Source organism: Larus michahellis, chromosome 3, assembly GCF_964199755.1.
Source record: "Larus michahellis chromosome 3, bLarMic1.1, whole genome shotgun sequence".
Lineage (NCBI taxonomy): Eukaryota > Metazoa > Chordata > Aves > Charadriiformes > Laridae > Larus > Larus michahellis.
The window spans coordinates 93,730,628-93,746,715 of NC_133898.1; the positions used below are offsets into that span (position 1 = coordinate 93,730,628).

Here is a 16,088-nt window from a genome sequence, read left to right on the forward strand (position 1 = left end):
TATGGGCTGGGCAGTGGGATGGGTCAGAGCTTGTACATCAGGATCAGAAGAGAAGCCAGTGAGGGTGACACCTTGGTTGGGAGCATGTTACAGACCACCCAATCAGGATAAGTGGATGAATACAACCCAAGGAAGTCTCTGTCACAAAGCCTGGCTATCATGGGGGGACTGCTGCCCCTGGGAAGGACGACACCTGGGCACCAGTAGAGACCAGGAGTGCCTGACTGGGGAGCAGCTCTGTGGAGAGGACCCTGATGGACAGCAAGCTGAGCTGGCCCGAGCAGCGATGAGGGCTGACAGCATCCTGGAGCAGAGCCTGTAGATCAAGGAGACTGATTATCCCCATTACTTGGCACTGGATTAGAACACATCTAGGAGACGGTGCCCAATGTTCCCCCATGCCCCTTGCAGGGAAGGCGTCTGTAAACAGGACCAAGTTTGTTGGACACCATGAGGATGTTGTGGGCTGGAGCACTGTGAGGTGAGATGGCTTTTGGGGTGAAAGTCAACCACTGCACCCAGTGCTGGTGGGGACGTGCCTGAGATGACAGACCCAGGCTCCTCGCAACAGTGGCGTGTCAGGAGGACAGGAGACGACAGGCAGATGTTGACACACGAAGAGGTTCAGGCTGGCCATGAGAAAACCCCGTGAGGCCAGCCGAGCCCGGAGCGGCTGCCCGGGCACACTGTGCAAGGCCTCGGGGCTTCACGACCCGACGGGACCGAGGCCCGACCCCACCGCCGACGGCGGGGCGAGGGAGGGGTGGGCGGCAGTCGCCCCGCCGCTCCGTCCCGCCGCTGCCACCGGGCCGTGTCCGCCGCCCGGCAGCAGGCGGCGCTGTGGCGGGCGGGCGGCGGAAAAGCCGGTGTCTTCCCGCGCGGGCGGCCGGAGCCGTTCCATTGCCGGCATGGCGGGAGGGTTCCTGTTGGAGATCAGGCGGGGGACGCAGAGCGCCTTGCTGGTTATCCGGTAGTGCGGGGGCGATGGCTGGCGGCCCTCCTGCCGCCGCTCGGGCCGTGCGGAGCGGCCGGTGCCGGCGGGGGCGGGGGGCGCTGGGGCGGCGGGTCTGTCAGCGCCCTGAGCCATAAACGCTTACACCCTTTCCTTTGCCTCCCCAGCGAGGCCGACCCCACGAGCTCGGCGCTGGACGTCTCGGTGGCTGCTGACTGCCTGGCGGTGAGGAGCGGCGGGCGCTCGGTGGCGGCGGCGGCGCTGCCGGCAGAGGTCAGGCTGGCCCCGTCCTCCACCCGCGGCCTGCGCCGCCTCCCCGGCGACGGCCTCCACCTGCGCATGCGCCTGCGCCGCCCGGCGTCGCCGCCCGCCGGTAAGGCCGGGGCGGGGCCCGCGCGGCGTGGGGGGAAAGTGGGCCTGCCGCTTAAAAGAAGGGTGCGGTGCTTTTCCTTGGACCTTACTATTTTAAATGGTGTGCCAACAGAGATTAAGAGCACCGCTCCTAGGAGGACAGGGTGGGAGAGTTGGGGTTGTTCAGCCTGGAGAAGAGAAGGCTCCGGGGAGGCCATATAGCAGCCTTCCAGTACCTAAAGGGGGCCTACGGGAGAGATGGGGAGGGACTCGTTATCAGGGAGTGGAGCGACAGGACATGGGGTAACGGTTTTCAACTGAAAGAGAGGAGGTTTCGATTGGATACTAGGAAGAAATTCTTTACTGTGAGGGTGGTGAGGCACTGGCACAGGTTGCCCAGGGAAGCTGTGGATGCCCCATCCCTGGAGGTGTTCAAGGCCAGGTTGGATGGGCTTTGAGCAACCTGGTCTAGTGGGAGGTGTCCATGGCAGGGAGTAGAACTAGATGATCTCTAAGGTTCCTTCCAACCCAAACCATTCTATGATTCTGCAGCACAAAAAACCCAACCAAAAAGAAAACAAACCACCAAACCAACTGGAGTTCGTGGTTTGCATTGTGTGTATGCTGTTGCTTTTTCTAAAAATCTCTCTGTAGCTCTGATAAGAAGATTTAAACAGGAACCCATAAAATTTAATAAACTTGTCAGTTTCAAAAATCGAAACTGCAAAAAGTGTTGGAATGAAAGGGAAATGTGGTTGCTGAGTGTTTTGTGTAGGAGTTTGAGAATTGCTCTGAGTTCCTCCTCTGTGCTTTCCCATATTCAAAATTATTTTATTTCCTTCCTGTTTTGTGTTTGGTGGCTGAAAATGCAGTAATATGATTCATCCAGGCTATAGTACTAAGGTTGTCATCGACCACTTAATTGTAAAGGATTGTGATTTTGTGTTGGAGGCTGTTCTCACAGCCTGAGTTTGCAGGCGTTAATGTTGCAGGTAACATCTGCAAAGTTACCTCCTTAATTTCCATGATACTAATTCAGGTCTAGGACGTGATTGCATAAATAGGAAGCATGGTAGTATAGCTGTTGCTTTCTTTCATTCTAGCATCCAAGCTCAATTTATTTGCATTCATTTAAAAGCATGTGACACAGAAAGACATATTCAATAACACAAAGCTGTCATTCTGTGGTTTTAAAGTAGAAATGACCACTAAGGTATGTGAGGTACAATAGTGGTTTCAGCACCAGAAACACACTGGAATACTCTGTTGATTTTATGGTATGCTGAGGTTGCTTCTGTATGTTAATCTGTAATTATGGATGTGCTTTGACAGTTCAATTATACAAAAAGTATTTAGTGTGTCTTATTAATGAGGCATGCTTAAAAAGATCAAAGGTGAAGTTTTAAAAATTTATCTTTGAAATTAGTACGTGAAATCTGGTGAAAAACATGTATGTGACCCAGATGGTAATTGACATATATATTGGATAACCTTAGTCAGCCTTTAATGTTTTATATTAGTATGCAAAACTAGTTGTCTCTTATATGAAATTCTGTAACCTTTTAAAGTACTTTTCACTTGTGGTTGCAACTACATTACTGAATTTACATATTAAATACTGAATGCCAGTGCTGAGAATATACCTTGATTCTTAAGCTATAGAAAGTGGGCAATGCAAAACCTATTCATACGTAGTGCTAGGCTTACAGTTTTACTTTTCTTCCACCAGATGTTATTTGATAATTTGTGGAGGCTTTTATAGCTCCTCTTTTAATTTGGAAAAGTTGTCTGAGCCAGCTTTTGTGAGACCGTTTTTGCTTTGCTGGCCTGCAGAGGGTATTGCATACTATCTATTCCTTGCGTGGCACCACAGTGGCTCTGTATCTTACCTGCCTGAAAATTTTAAAACTAGTGCCCTTTCCACACCGACAGCTATTTTGTATTACATATTGGGATGTACCCTCATATTGCTGAGACACAGATTAGCAGAACTATTACTACACAAGAGTAGCATTGAATTTTAATCTATGCAATCTCTGTAATGATACCAATATCTCAGCTCCCCCTGTGGAGAGGATTTGCACTTTTAAAATAATTATTCATATATACAATTCCTATTCAGCAATATGGAGCGTGCGGTGGAGGTGGCAAGTTTTTCTAAATCTAATTACTTGCTTCTACAGGTAAATAAATTAATGTTGTGTTTAAAATGTCAGCATTTTGCTTGGTCTGTTAGATTCTTATTTTTTGAAGTTTGAAGTATTTGGAAGGATTTTTATGTACAAGTGACTGAAAATTTTATACAACTTGGGAGATTAATATGTCCTCTTCTTTCTGTAGATTTGGCTCATACTTTGAGGGAAAGTCTGAAACCCCAGAAGAGTTATGTCTTTTACTGTCAATCCTGTGGTGACATCATAGTAAAAGACCGGTGAGTACTGCAGTGTCTTGTATTTATAGCAATAAATGCCATAGTGATTGGTATTCATGCTATTTTACGTACTTAGAGAGACAGCTAAAAGGCATTTATTTTGAAACTGATAGATGAGAACACGTTTGAAGCACTATGGATGACTAAAAGCAAAATTACTTGAAAGAGTTTTTCACCATTTATTCATTTACTTCTTGATTTTATTCTGGCTAGAAAGTAGAAGTAACATACAAAGAGAGTTTGGTACATTGCTCTGGAAGCTGGGAAATCTCAGTTCTTTTCCTGCTTCTGTGCTATGCCTTGAGTGAGACATTTCTGTTATCGTGCCATAGTTACAGAGTGCCTGCTCAGAATGGGGTTGTTGACCACAACTCACTTTTATCTGTTAAGCAAAGCCAACCTTCACATAGTTCAGGGATGCTGAATTTGGTAAACACAGGAGCTGTTTCTTAGCTGTGTGACTTTGCCTTATCTCTGTTCCTTACAAAGTCTGCAGAGTGAATGAGAAATTTAATAAAAAGCTCTTGCATTTTCTAGCTCTTCTGATGAACAATTTTGACAGCTTCAGCCAGATATGTTGGAGTTGTTAGAGACACACTTGCAGCATTTTATCTGTGTCACTCCTAATACTCAAAATGGTAATACAACTGTGGCATGTTCTATAACCTCCTGTTACTTTCTTGTCATACATACGGATTTATGCCTGGCTTGAATGTAACTGAGTAAGGATTTCCTAGCTTTCTCTTCTGAAATATCTCATCAGAAAGTCTAGCAATAACTCTTATTTTGACACATTTGTAGAGTAATGAAGCTTCTAATTTCTAGTCAGTAATATTTGCTTTCCAAAGATGCTGCGCTTTGATATTTTTGTGTGTCAGTGGGTGTTTTCCTGAATTTCAGCTCACCAAATTCATATGCATGGAGTTCACATCTTTTAGTTTTGCATCCTGTAACATGACACAGTCGGAATTTTTGTTTCTGTAGTTTAAAAGCAATACATAGGAATGAAGACTTTTTTTTTTTTTTTCTTGTCAGTGTTTGTCTTCGCATTTGTCCTGGTTTCAGCTGGAATGGAGTTAATTTTCTTTCTAGTGGTTACTGTGTTTCAGAATTGGTATGAAAAGAATGTTAATAATACATACTGTTTTAGTTGTTGCTAGGTGATTTTTATAGTGTCCAAGGACTTTTTTCAGCTTCGCGTAGAAGCTGGGAATGAGCATAGACAGAACAATGGAATGGCCAATGGAATATTCTATCCCATAGACATCATGTTCAATATATGAATTGGGGTTAGCCAGGGGGTGGGTATTGGCGATCATTAATTGGGACGGGCTGGTCGACCGATCATCAGGTGATGGGAGTGACTTATGTTGTATTACTTTATCGTGTGTATTCTTTTACCATTGTTATTATTGATATTTTCTTTTTCTGATGTTGTTCTATTAAACTGTCTTTATCTCAGCTCACGATTTTTTTTTTCCTTTCCTTCACCCTCCTTTTCTCCCTCTTCTCCCTGCCTTTTTAAGGGGGAAGGGAGAGAACTGTGCAAATGGCGTGGTCCTAGCTGCTGTCTGGGGTTAAACCATAATAGCATTGGACATAATTGTGCAAGGCTGACAAATAATCAGTCATTAGGCCAACACCAGAATTAAGGTCCCACCATGTAAGGATTGTGGTTGTGTCTTAGGCGATATATAAGACCACAGAGAGTGAAGACAGTGATGGGTGGTGCCAAGAGGTGATCTTAGTTATGGTAAAGCTGGATCGGAGGACGAGTTATTCCAGCTTTCATCTGCAGGTGGGGCAAGCGCAGTTTAAAATGTATTGTCGATGTAGAAAGGAAGTTTTTATAAAAGATTTTGCTTTCACCCAATCAATGATACAAAAGGCACAAGAAACTACAGTGGGAAGGACGGGCATCTTCAGAAAAGAATAGTCCGAGAACTGCAAGAAGGGGAGGGTATCTAACTGTTGCCTTAGCAGCTGTGTGATTATTTGTGAAGTAGCACCATAAGCAAAGTAGTATTGGCAACTTTTAAGTAAGGAGTAGAATCAAGAAACTCTATGTAAAGGTTTCAGGTGACAGCAGAAAAAATAAGGGAACAAAAGGAAAGCATTCATGGAAACTAGGCAGAGAGCAGAAAGCACAGCTCTGCAACAAACAGCACATCTAGAAAATTGTGAGAGAGGGGCACACAGTTGAAGCCATTGCCTGTTGTTTTGGTAAAGGAGCCGAGTTTCTTCCCAGTGCAATAGTTTTCTAGAAAACACAGGTTAAAGGAAATGTAAATATGTGGACGGTATCCATCAGTACTTCTCCATCCTTAACAAAATCACATGTAGGGGGACCACAGAATGGCTATAGGAACTGCGGGCAGGAAGGTGTTGACTACAGACTCATAATGACCAAACTGGTATTTCTATAGCCACATGTATATATTCTAGCTTTAAGAGCATTTTACAACTTTAAGAGTAATTTTACAATTTAAAGCAGTGGTTCCAAACCTTGGCTTACAAAATCCACTGGCACTGTGTGTAACCAAAGAAAGTAAGTTAAAAACAACACTGATAATGAAAACAAAGTCTGGTGTTGCCTGGAGCAGCCTGCTGGTCCATACAGCTGCCCACAGGAAAGGGATTTGTGTTTTTGTGTATGTGACTTCTAAAAGTTGAATCTGAATCTAAATGAAGATTGCATTATCCTTTTTATTCTTTTTGTTGTTGTTGTTAATGAAGATATTACTGTGGTATTTTTGTCAGGATTTAGCTTTTTCAAAGTCTGGTATCTGACTTTGAGGGACTTCAAAGGACATGCTCTCCCTTGCTGTGGTAGTAGTCTGTTGCTGTTGGTTTTATGTGAACATTTGTTACAAGAACTTTACAAGAAGTTATAATAAATATAATTGCAGAATGCCCATTGTGATATTTTTTATGGTTGGGTAGAACTGTTTTATTTTTGCCATGTGATTCATTTCAAGAGAGGATTATGCCAAGTTCTGCCTTATAATCATTGGATGTTCATCCTTGGGAAATGCTTGATCACAAACTTGGCAGGAAACACTCAGCCATTGCTTCTTAGAATTCATTCAAAGAAAGTGTCTTTGACTGAAAGGAGAGTCAAATGGAGAAATGGAGAAAATGCCATGCTTCCCCCCCTTTTTCTAAGGAGTCTAAGATCTCTTTTAGTATCTTAGAAAAGAATGTAATATATTGAAATATGTTTTTCTTCTTTGCTCTTAGGAAATTTCTCAGAGTTCTTCCTCTACCAAGTGAAAACTGGAGTGCTTTGGTTGATGAGTGGTGTTGTCATCCTAACCCCTTTGCCAGAAGCACTTTGCACCCTCGGCAGGATGACTGTTTTCTTGGGGACACTTTTTTTCTGTTGAATTCAGAAAATGAATCACACGTGCCTGAATCTCCCATGTGCTGCTCAGAGACTGGACACTATGCTTCTCAGAGTGGCTCCAACTTGGTAAAGTATTTTGTTTTATTAATTCCTAAGTAAATGTATTTGGACTTTTTTCCTTGTAAACCACTTTTTTGTCACTGGTTTATTTGACTTATATGTATTACAGAGCTATTTTGAAGGTCATAGGGAGTTGTTGACATTCAGTTTTACAGAAGCCAGAAAATGTTCTAAGCTATGATTTACATTTTCTAAAGCGTGCACCATGGTCTTGATATTGACCTAGATATGCAAGAAGAACTTCTTACTATAAACTGAATTAGATACTATTTAATTATGTAGTTCTACACCCAAATATTTCCACGCCAAAATATACTGAGTGAAGGACATCAACATTTAGTAAGATAACAACTGTAATGGGTTAGGTGTTTGTCAAAGCGTAGTGGAGCGAAGAATGACGAGGAAACTGGAGTAACAGTGCTTTTTCTTCTGAACCTATGACTGAATGCATAACTATAAATATGATTGAAAGAAGGTGTGATTTTTTTTTTTTAAATTTTTTTTTAACCTTTAGAAAGACTTGGAAAAATCAAAATGTGTTTTGAGTTCAGATGGGACTGTCTTACACTCGTAGAATACAGTAAGGAAATTGAGTTTGACTGCTCTCTGTCTAGTGAAAGGGACTTGCCACACTGGGTTATAACTCTTCATGTTGATGTTTCTGAGGTGTACCAGGAGGGTATTTATCTATCAGCTGAATCTTTAGGAAGAGGACTATCATTTGGCTTAGAAACACCAAAATTTGTTGTTGCTCAGGAAAAAAACATTTGTAGGGATTCTGATGTTTAAAAGGTGGGATAAAACTCATGAAGAAAGAAAATTCAGTGCTTTACTCATCTTGGAAGTCTAGCACATGTATAAAAAAAGTTCAAGCAATAATCTTTTCTTCATCCAGAAGAACATCTAGGAACATAGTTCACCCAAGCCTGTATTTCTATAAAGCCTTTTCTGTGAATCTCCTCCTTTGTAGTTGTGTTGAGAAAGGCTGGGCCTGCAGGTACCATCTCTTCTTCCGGTACCATGTATTAAACCTGACTACTGAAATCCTCCTACAGTTATGGGAACTGATGCTGCCTTGGCAACTTGTGTCTGCAACAGCTGATGACGTGCCACGTACAGATTCCCAACATGAAACTTTTAATCTGTTGAGAAGTAACACCAGAGGCCCTGATTCGTGTCTGCTGCTGCTTATCATCATTAGGGATTTGTATTATCCCCAGTTAAATCACCATCATTCTCTCAGTTCAACAGTTGCTGGTGCACTGCATCCCAGCGAGCCATCTGCTTGGGAAACAGTTCTGTCCTACGGTCCATATCTGCAAGTCTTGCAGCTGTGGTCTCTTTGCGGTCCCATTGTTCTTTGAAAAGCAGAATATGGGGAGGGGAAAATAAGAACTGATACCCTGAAAGGATATCAGCATGGGAGAAGCAGATTAATTTGGATTAACTCTGTGGCAATTGGAGCTATTTCTTCTAATTATCCTTAAGAAGGAGGCTGAGCAGAAGATTCTGAATTTCCAAGCGGACAGTTCTTTCTGCCAGAGGTCCCCAAAATTAATTATTTCACATTTCAGTAGTCTCAAAAGAGATCTTAGAACAATAGGAGCAAAGACAGGAAGAGGCAGGGTGCATGGAGTTCATATTGCATCCCAAAGATGGGGGAGCAGTCTGACCAACACGCTTCTTTGATCAATCAAAGAGAATGTTTGTTTTCCAGAAAAGGGTTGGTTTAGAGGCAGAAACATGATAAAAGGATGTGGGACAAAGATGTTACTGAGATGTGGGTCAGACCAGGATAACAGCAGAGCTTTTGAATGAGGGAGGAGGCTCCTTTCTGTCAGAGACATACAATAGTAGTTTAGTGTGATGAATTTTCACGTTTGCTTTGTTAGACTTGCACTGAAGTTGAGAATTCTTTTCTTGTTTGTGTCAAATCCCTCTTTTTACATCTTTCACACTTGCAATTAATTCTCATTTCTGTGTTTGCTTATTTCCAGCATCATTTGGTTGCCAAGCAAATGAGCAAACTGTAAGATCCAGCAGAAACTGGACTAATAAGGAAAAAGCCCTCATACTAAAACAGAAAATTCTTCCATAATATGAATAATAGAAAGTTACAGGCAAGATTGATTTCTATTGGCATAAATGTTCTAATTTCAGAGAATATTGTTGTAGTCTGCCTCAGTATGAAAGTTCTTTTTTAATTGCATTGCAGTTCTTTGGAAAGTGTTTGCCTATGACCAAAATAGTAGCCGGAATGTACCAGAGATGCTTAAACAATCTTTTCCAGCCTCCAGTGGGACCAAGACAGCATCCGTCCATTGTAAACGTGTTTCTCACATCTATTAGTCTTCTGGTGTAACATAGGTTTTAAATGTCACATGGTCTTGCAGCATCCTAATAGTATCTCCTGGGGAAAATAGTTTCCCTGACACCATATCAGGGAACCTTAGGAATAGAAACAGAAAATATTAGTCTGGTGATCCACCTCCATCTGCAGATTGCCAGCAGCTGCAAGTTGTCAAATAGATATATTGATTTAATTAGTCTAGCTAAAACTATCGCTTTTTCCATTGAAGCATGATACAACGAGTTAGCGGAGTTTTTTAGGTACCGTACTGCACAATTCTCAGCTAGCACCTGTAACTGTAGTCAGAAAAAAACATTCCAGTTGTAGCTTTCAAGGAAGTACTGTCTATTATATGCATATACTGTGCAATATTTGTACCAGCCTCAAATACTGGTTTTCACAAAACCTTGTCTACTTATCCTTGTTCTTCAAGTTAAACAAGTAATTTTGTTGCGTATGTTTGAGAGGAGTCGCAAAGTAGGAATTGGGAAATGGGAAAACTGCGTATATGTGAAACATATGTTTTTTCTGATCTCCATAACAAGGGGGCTGTACTTCTAACATAGTTAGCTCTCTGAAGCTCTAACAGAAGCTGTCGGGCTCTCCCTGGGGCTTTTAGTTCGATTCCTGGTTTGCGAGGAACAAGCAGGACTTTGTGATAATAAGTTCAGATTCCACGTGGGATGCTTTCTGTTTTTCGTGGAGCTAGAGTGGTCCTTTCTGTTCATTTTATTATTTGCATAGTACAGATCAGAGACGTCTGTTAGGTATTTCCAGCATCAAATCCATCAGTTCTGCGTGAGCTGTAGCTTTGAGAAAGACATCCAGTATTGATTTAATACTTCAAGTGATGGAAGCTTTATCACATTTCTTGGTAAGCTGTTTCAGTGGTTAATCATCCTGACTCTGCTGCCTTCTTAATAAATTAAGCATGCTAAGAATTGCAACTCTGTACCTGTTTTTATCTCTGAGGTGTATTTATTGTCTAGAAATTATTTTTGTAGCAGTTTTCCAAACTGTTTTCCAAATTTTTAACATACTTTATAGATCCATTTCTGCAGTAAACATCTCACTAATTCTGAAGATATTATTATTTTTCTGTTTATCTGTATCAACTATTTAGTTGTTCATGCATTCAGAGATCGTATTTGCCCTTTCTTGGTAGCATCTCATTAATAACTCTGGTTTGGTTAGCTACCATCTCTAAATTCTTTTGATTTTTGCTGTCTTCCACTATGTATTCCTTTATTTTTTCATCACTGGCTTTGTTGTTGCTGCTATTCCTGAATATAAGATCTGGCATTTGGCTGGGCTTTAGTGCAGATTGTGAGACTAAGCACAATCTACTGGTGCGTGTAACTCCTCTGTCTCCCATGTTTACCCCTTCCCTATCATTGCAGCAGGAAGTACATACACTTTTCCATGGAGTAACTGAAAAAATTGGCCCAAAGTGCCTATTTGACTTGCCCATAATCTCTTTCACCAGCGGTCTAATAACAGACCACGTGTGCTTCGAGGCACCTGCATTAATATCAAACAATTAACAAAACATTATTCAGTTTTTTATTAGGATAAATGTGCTTGGAAGTCTGCATAGTCTGAAAGTCCATAATCCATGTTCTAAAGACAGCCTGTAACGGACATAGCTCAAAACTTACCTTTGTAAGATGAAAAGTGTACCTGACATAGCTAGGGCTGTTGGATTTACTTCCTGGAGCTCTTTTTTTAATTTTTTTTATTATTATTATTTTTATGCTTTTGTGTTGTGATAGCCCACAGAGTACCACTTTTTGTTCTGGACATCGTTCTGCTGAAATTATCTCTCATCATAACTTCAAAAATTTAAATACTAAGGAGTATGATAGTGGTGGTGAATATAAATACTATGCTCCCAAAGAGCGTGTGTGTGTTCTCTCCAGTTGGAATGTATGGGAACTGTGGCCATCTTTTACAAAGGCTACAGAAGAAGATAAATTTGCAGGGTTTTTTTCCCTCAACTAGTTTGCTTTATGCTAAATTTAGATATTATTATTGTAGGTGTGTGCTGTAATATGGTTTCTCATGTTGATAGTGACTTGTTTGGACTTAGTGGACTTAGTGACTTTTGGACAAACCAAGCCAATGAAACAGTAGTTGTTTAACTAATATGGGTATTTTTATGCACTGTATACTGTACGAACAATTATAGAAGTGATGATAGAAAAACCACATGTAAAAATCCAATTTAGATGTCTTCTCATTACATTCTCGGGATTTCTAGGTCCAGAAGGGTTTATTATCTCGGGAGCATCATTGTGGTTGCATATGTTTGTTGCTTCCAGACCAGAGCTGTGGTGTGCTGCACCCAGGTTAATAAGCCCACACAGAACCAGTTCTGGAATTTAGATTTTGGATTAAAGTAGAAGTTGTGCTTACTTGTATCTTTATACTGGTACTGATTTTAAATATTAACACTGGAATTAGTAGGGGTGTTACTAGGGCAGATCACAAGTTCATCCAGAAGTAAGATCTTTTTCAGTGGGCAGTAATGAGTGCGTAAGAGTGAGGCAAATATTGAATGATATTTTGGCCAGTGTAGGGACTTCTTGAACTAGATGTTGTTATCCACCTTTTTTTTGTTTTTGATAAGTCCTTGATGAACATTGCTTCTCCTGAATTTCGGAGGACTTTCTGAATTTATGTGTAGTTTTAATATGAAAAATACTTTCCTGTAGTGAGTACTGAACTATATTATGCATTGTGTGACAAATACCTTCCTTTTCTTTGACACAAACCAGGTTATAATTTCATAGCAAGAGCTATGAGAGTAAATGTTTTTTTTCCTCTTCAGATTTTCCTAAGCGTTTGTGATTTTATATAACTCAACAATACCCCTCAGTTTTCTATCTTTCATGCGTTCTCCCAGTACATGTGTTTTCTTGTCACATATGGAAACTGTTTTGCACCTCTGACAATTCTTCTTCTTTGTCAATACCCTTTCTGTTTCAGCTTGAATTGAGGGAGAGGGGTTGTTCAAGAACAGAATCCACCGCACCTTTCTGGAACATTGTATTATGTTTTGTTCTTCAGCTGTTTCCTAGTAATTCAAAATACTCTGTAGACATTCTCTGCTCTCTGCTGAGCATTGGACTGTCAACAGTGGCTACAACTTTATTCAGTGGTGGTAGTCATATTGCAGCATAAAATATTATGTATTTATTTTGAAATACTTCCCATGTAGATTATTTTGCCCTTATCAAAATCAAATTTACCTTGTCATTTTGTCTTCCAGTCACTCAGTATTACAGGATTCGCCTGTTAGCTATTGCAGATTGTGCTGAGTGATCAGTATATATTGCCAGATTTTAAAACTAGTATGAAACTTGCAAGCAAATTGAAATGTAGAAAGCTGAAATAGTGAATGCTAATCGGTGTGTATGTAAACACAAAGAGAACTGAAACAAGTACAAAGTTCACTATATACTCTGGAGAGTGTGTTAAAATTATCCATCCTTTTTCAGAACAACTGAGTGACATTTAAATGACATTTCTTTGTCCTACAGAAATCAAAGGAAAATACCAGAGTAATTTGTAAGCGCTGCAGGACAATGCTGGGAGAAACAGTATCAGCAGGTATGGGATGTACAAACCAAACTAGATTTCGCTGCATCAGCCATTGAGTACTGGAGGTGAAAAACTCTGGGGGGAAGGAGTTTATCAGTAAGGTGCAGGGCTGATTCCTGTGTGTTTGTCTTTATTCCCTTCTGGAACAGGTGTGGTTGTTGCTTCTACTGTTAGACCTTGAAAGTGACTTACGACGGGGATTTTCCTCATCCTTCTTTCTGTTTCATGTGATGATGAGATTATTGGTTTAAAAGCTGTCATTATATTGAATCAGCAGGGTTTACCTGAAGTAATCTAAAGATGAGTCTCTGGTGGTTTTCAAAATGCAGTTATTAACAGGAGAGACACAATGGTAAGAATGCTACTAGCAGGGTTCATTCTTTCATTCTCCCTCTACTCCACTGCATCAGTCAGTGCGAGCCTGGCTTAGTTCAGAGGTCTGGAGAACATAAAAACTTCTCAGAAAATGCAAAGCCTGTTTAAGAAATACGTCATGAGGGACACAAGAGAGAAGTTCTCCTGTTACAGAAATTTCAGATTGTCCTGTGCAGTTGATCTGAACAGTCCAGGCTTTAATAAACCCAAATTTCAGGTAGGATGTTTGAAAGTCCACAGTGCAGGTTGTAAGACTTTGGGAAAACAGTGCTTGGGAAAGGCCTTTACAAATCATCATGAATAATGAATGTCTTAATCTAAGCCTTCAGATCATTGTAGGAAGCAGTGGCTGATGTGATCACAGGGTATGGGAAAAGGCAAATACTATGTAGATGTGCAGGGAGTTGGTCTGGACTCTTTACATGGCTGAAGTTAGATAGCATGTCCATTGTTTTGATCATGTTTTTTCAGTACTGTAGGAACTTTACAGGGCATTCAAAGAGCAGACAAAAAAAAAAAACTAGCCAGAGAGGTATGGTATAAGTGTAGGCAGAACCATTTCTGTGAAAAGAGAGTAGAGAGCAGACTTGACTGTCATGCTTTTGTACTTCCTCATGAGCACATATCCATGCCTTGAAGACATAGCTGGATTAGAGTGGTGTAGCTGTGGAGAACAGATTTGGCTTTGAAATTCCCCTGTCAGCTATTCCTTCCCCCAACTCTACCCCCATATACTTGTATACTTTTTCTTGGGAAATCCCACCTTCTGTCTCTCTGCAAGCAAACATCTTAATTCTCAGTGCCCTTTCAGCAGTAGAACCGATTTTTCACTCAAGGTGACAGCTGAGGAGCTAGAATGACTGAACTGGCTTCTTTTCCTCCTGTTGCCCAGGTCTAGGCACAGTGTGGAGCAGACTGAAATTAAACTAAGAGGTAAAATATAATTTCCTAACAGTGAGGATAATTTAAAAAGTGTAGTAGTACTTATCTGGAGAAGGGGTGGGATTACCGAGCCTTTGGAATCTTTAAAACAGATTAAGTGTCTTTCTGAATTGCTTGCTTTCATCCACTTCTACTGGTGTGTGTGGACAGAGATAGGATGAGACAATCTCTTCCACCCTTAAGATTTATGGAACTGATGAATCTTTACTGTTGTTCACATGATAAAGCTTAGTGGAATTAATTTATCACTCTCTATGCTTAACCTGTTCTGCTGGCTCTCTGGTTAGGCCGTGTTTTTAGGATAGACCCAGAGCTTCAATATGATCATCTTTGACTTGACTTCACTGATGGGGATTAAATTCTATACTCAAACACTTCCATTTAATGTGAAAGGCTGTCTTAGTGGGGCTTTTGGGGAACAGTTACATTGAAACTTGGAATGTATGCAGTATTAGTATTGAGTTAGCGTGATTTTTGGAAGGAAATTCTAATCTGCTCTTCGAGCAAAGAAGAAAATTATTCCCCTGTATGTGCTGTTATTAAAACTGTCTCTTGTGATTCACTGCAGCATTACTGAGCAGCAGAGGGTACTAAAATACTTATGTAAGCTATGCTGATCTCAGTGCTTTAGGAAAGTTCTTTCAATTCATCTTTCAGGTTTGGCTTGAGCTCTTGCTTGCTTTGTTTCAAGATGATTGTTCCCAGCGTTAAGCAAAGATCAATATGAATGACAAATTGCTTATCATGTAATTAGCTCAGAGTAGTTTTCTTCTGGCAGTGTATATTTTCTGTTATTGGTTGCTTCTCCTCCCACAAACCAAAACAGAATTTGACCATCTGCTGCACCTCTTAATTGAGTGCCAACCAAAAGTTTAATTAGTATAGAGATACAGTGACTTACAGTCTACTCTTAACAAGTTCGTTGTTCTGTTGTACTTGAAAAACGTTTTTGTCATTTTAGATACCGTTAAATATTATGTTACCGAGGTGATTATTCGACCATCTGAGGAAAGCTTCAGCCCAACACCAAGGTAACAAATAAAACTAATAAAAAAACAATCAGATAATTTGCTCAGGTTTATGTTTTAGAAAGGATGCTAGAAATGCCCTAACATTTTAGTTTCTTGAATACTTACATATAATAACAAAGTGCTGCCAAATTTTATGTAATCATTTACAAGCATTGTAAAGGTAATGTAGTCTGAATTTGCTCATGTACAATTTTGTTTGCTTATCTTTGTGTGTGATGCAGGAGAGAGATTGTGTATAATTTGTCGCAGTGTCTCACTATTCGGGTGATAAACCAAAATACAATACTTACTTATTTTGAACTATTTACATTGGCATTATGTCTGGAGACTAATTATGAAAGTGGGAGGTTACATTTTGTAAAGTTAAATTAAGTAAAGCTTGAAATGTTTACTTGGAAGTGAGACTTCTGAATTTTCAAGTACTTCAGTTTGAAGTTAAGAGGAAGTTTGAAGAGGAGACAGAACTCGATCTAGCTATCTTGTATCATGTACTATGCGTTAGTCACAGTTCTTATTTCAAATTATATTTGAAATACGTGCATCATTCTTAACTTTGTGTTCATATGTGTAAAATATAATAGGGAAAA

At 40.5% G+C, this 16,088-nt stretch overlaps 1 protein-coding gene across 2 annotated transcripts in view; it reads left to right on the forward strand.

Moving 5' to 3' along the window:
- The first annotated feature begins 590 nt into the window (after nucleotides 1-590).
- UBE3D (ubiquitin protein ligase E3D) overlaps nucleotides 591-16,088 on the forward strand; it is an 84,689-nt gene continuing 69,191 nt past the window's right edge. For both annotated transcript variants that reach the window (XM_074581296.1, XM_074581297.1), the window contains exons 1-6: nucleotides 591-970; nucleotides 1,120-1,325; nucleotides 3,644-3,734; nucleotides 6,975-7,206; nucleotides 13,093-13,162; nucleotides 15,432-15,501. In XM_074581296.1, the coding sequence (XP_074437397.1) occupies nucleotides 636-970; nucleotides 1,120-1,325; nucleotides 3,644-3,734; nucleotides 6,975-7,206; nucleotides 13,093-13,162; nucleotides 15,432-15,501 (1,004 nt within the window). In that variant the 5' untranslated portion in view covers nucleotides 591-635. The remainder of the gene's footprint in view (nucleotides 971-1,119; nucleotides 1,326-3,643; nucleotides 3,735-6,974; nucleotides 7,207-13,092; nucleotides 13,163-15,431; nucleotides 15,502-16,088) is intronic.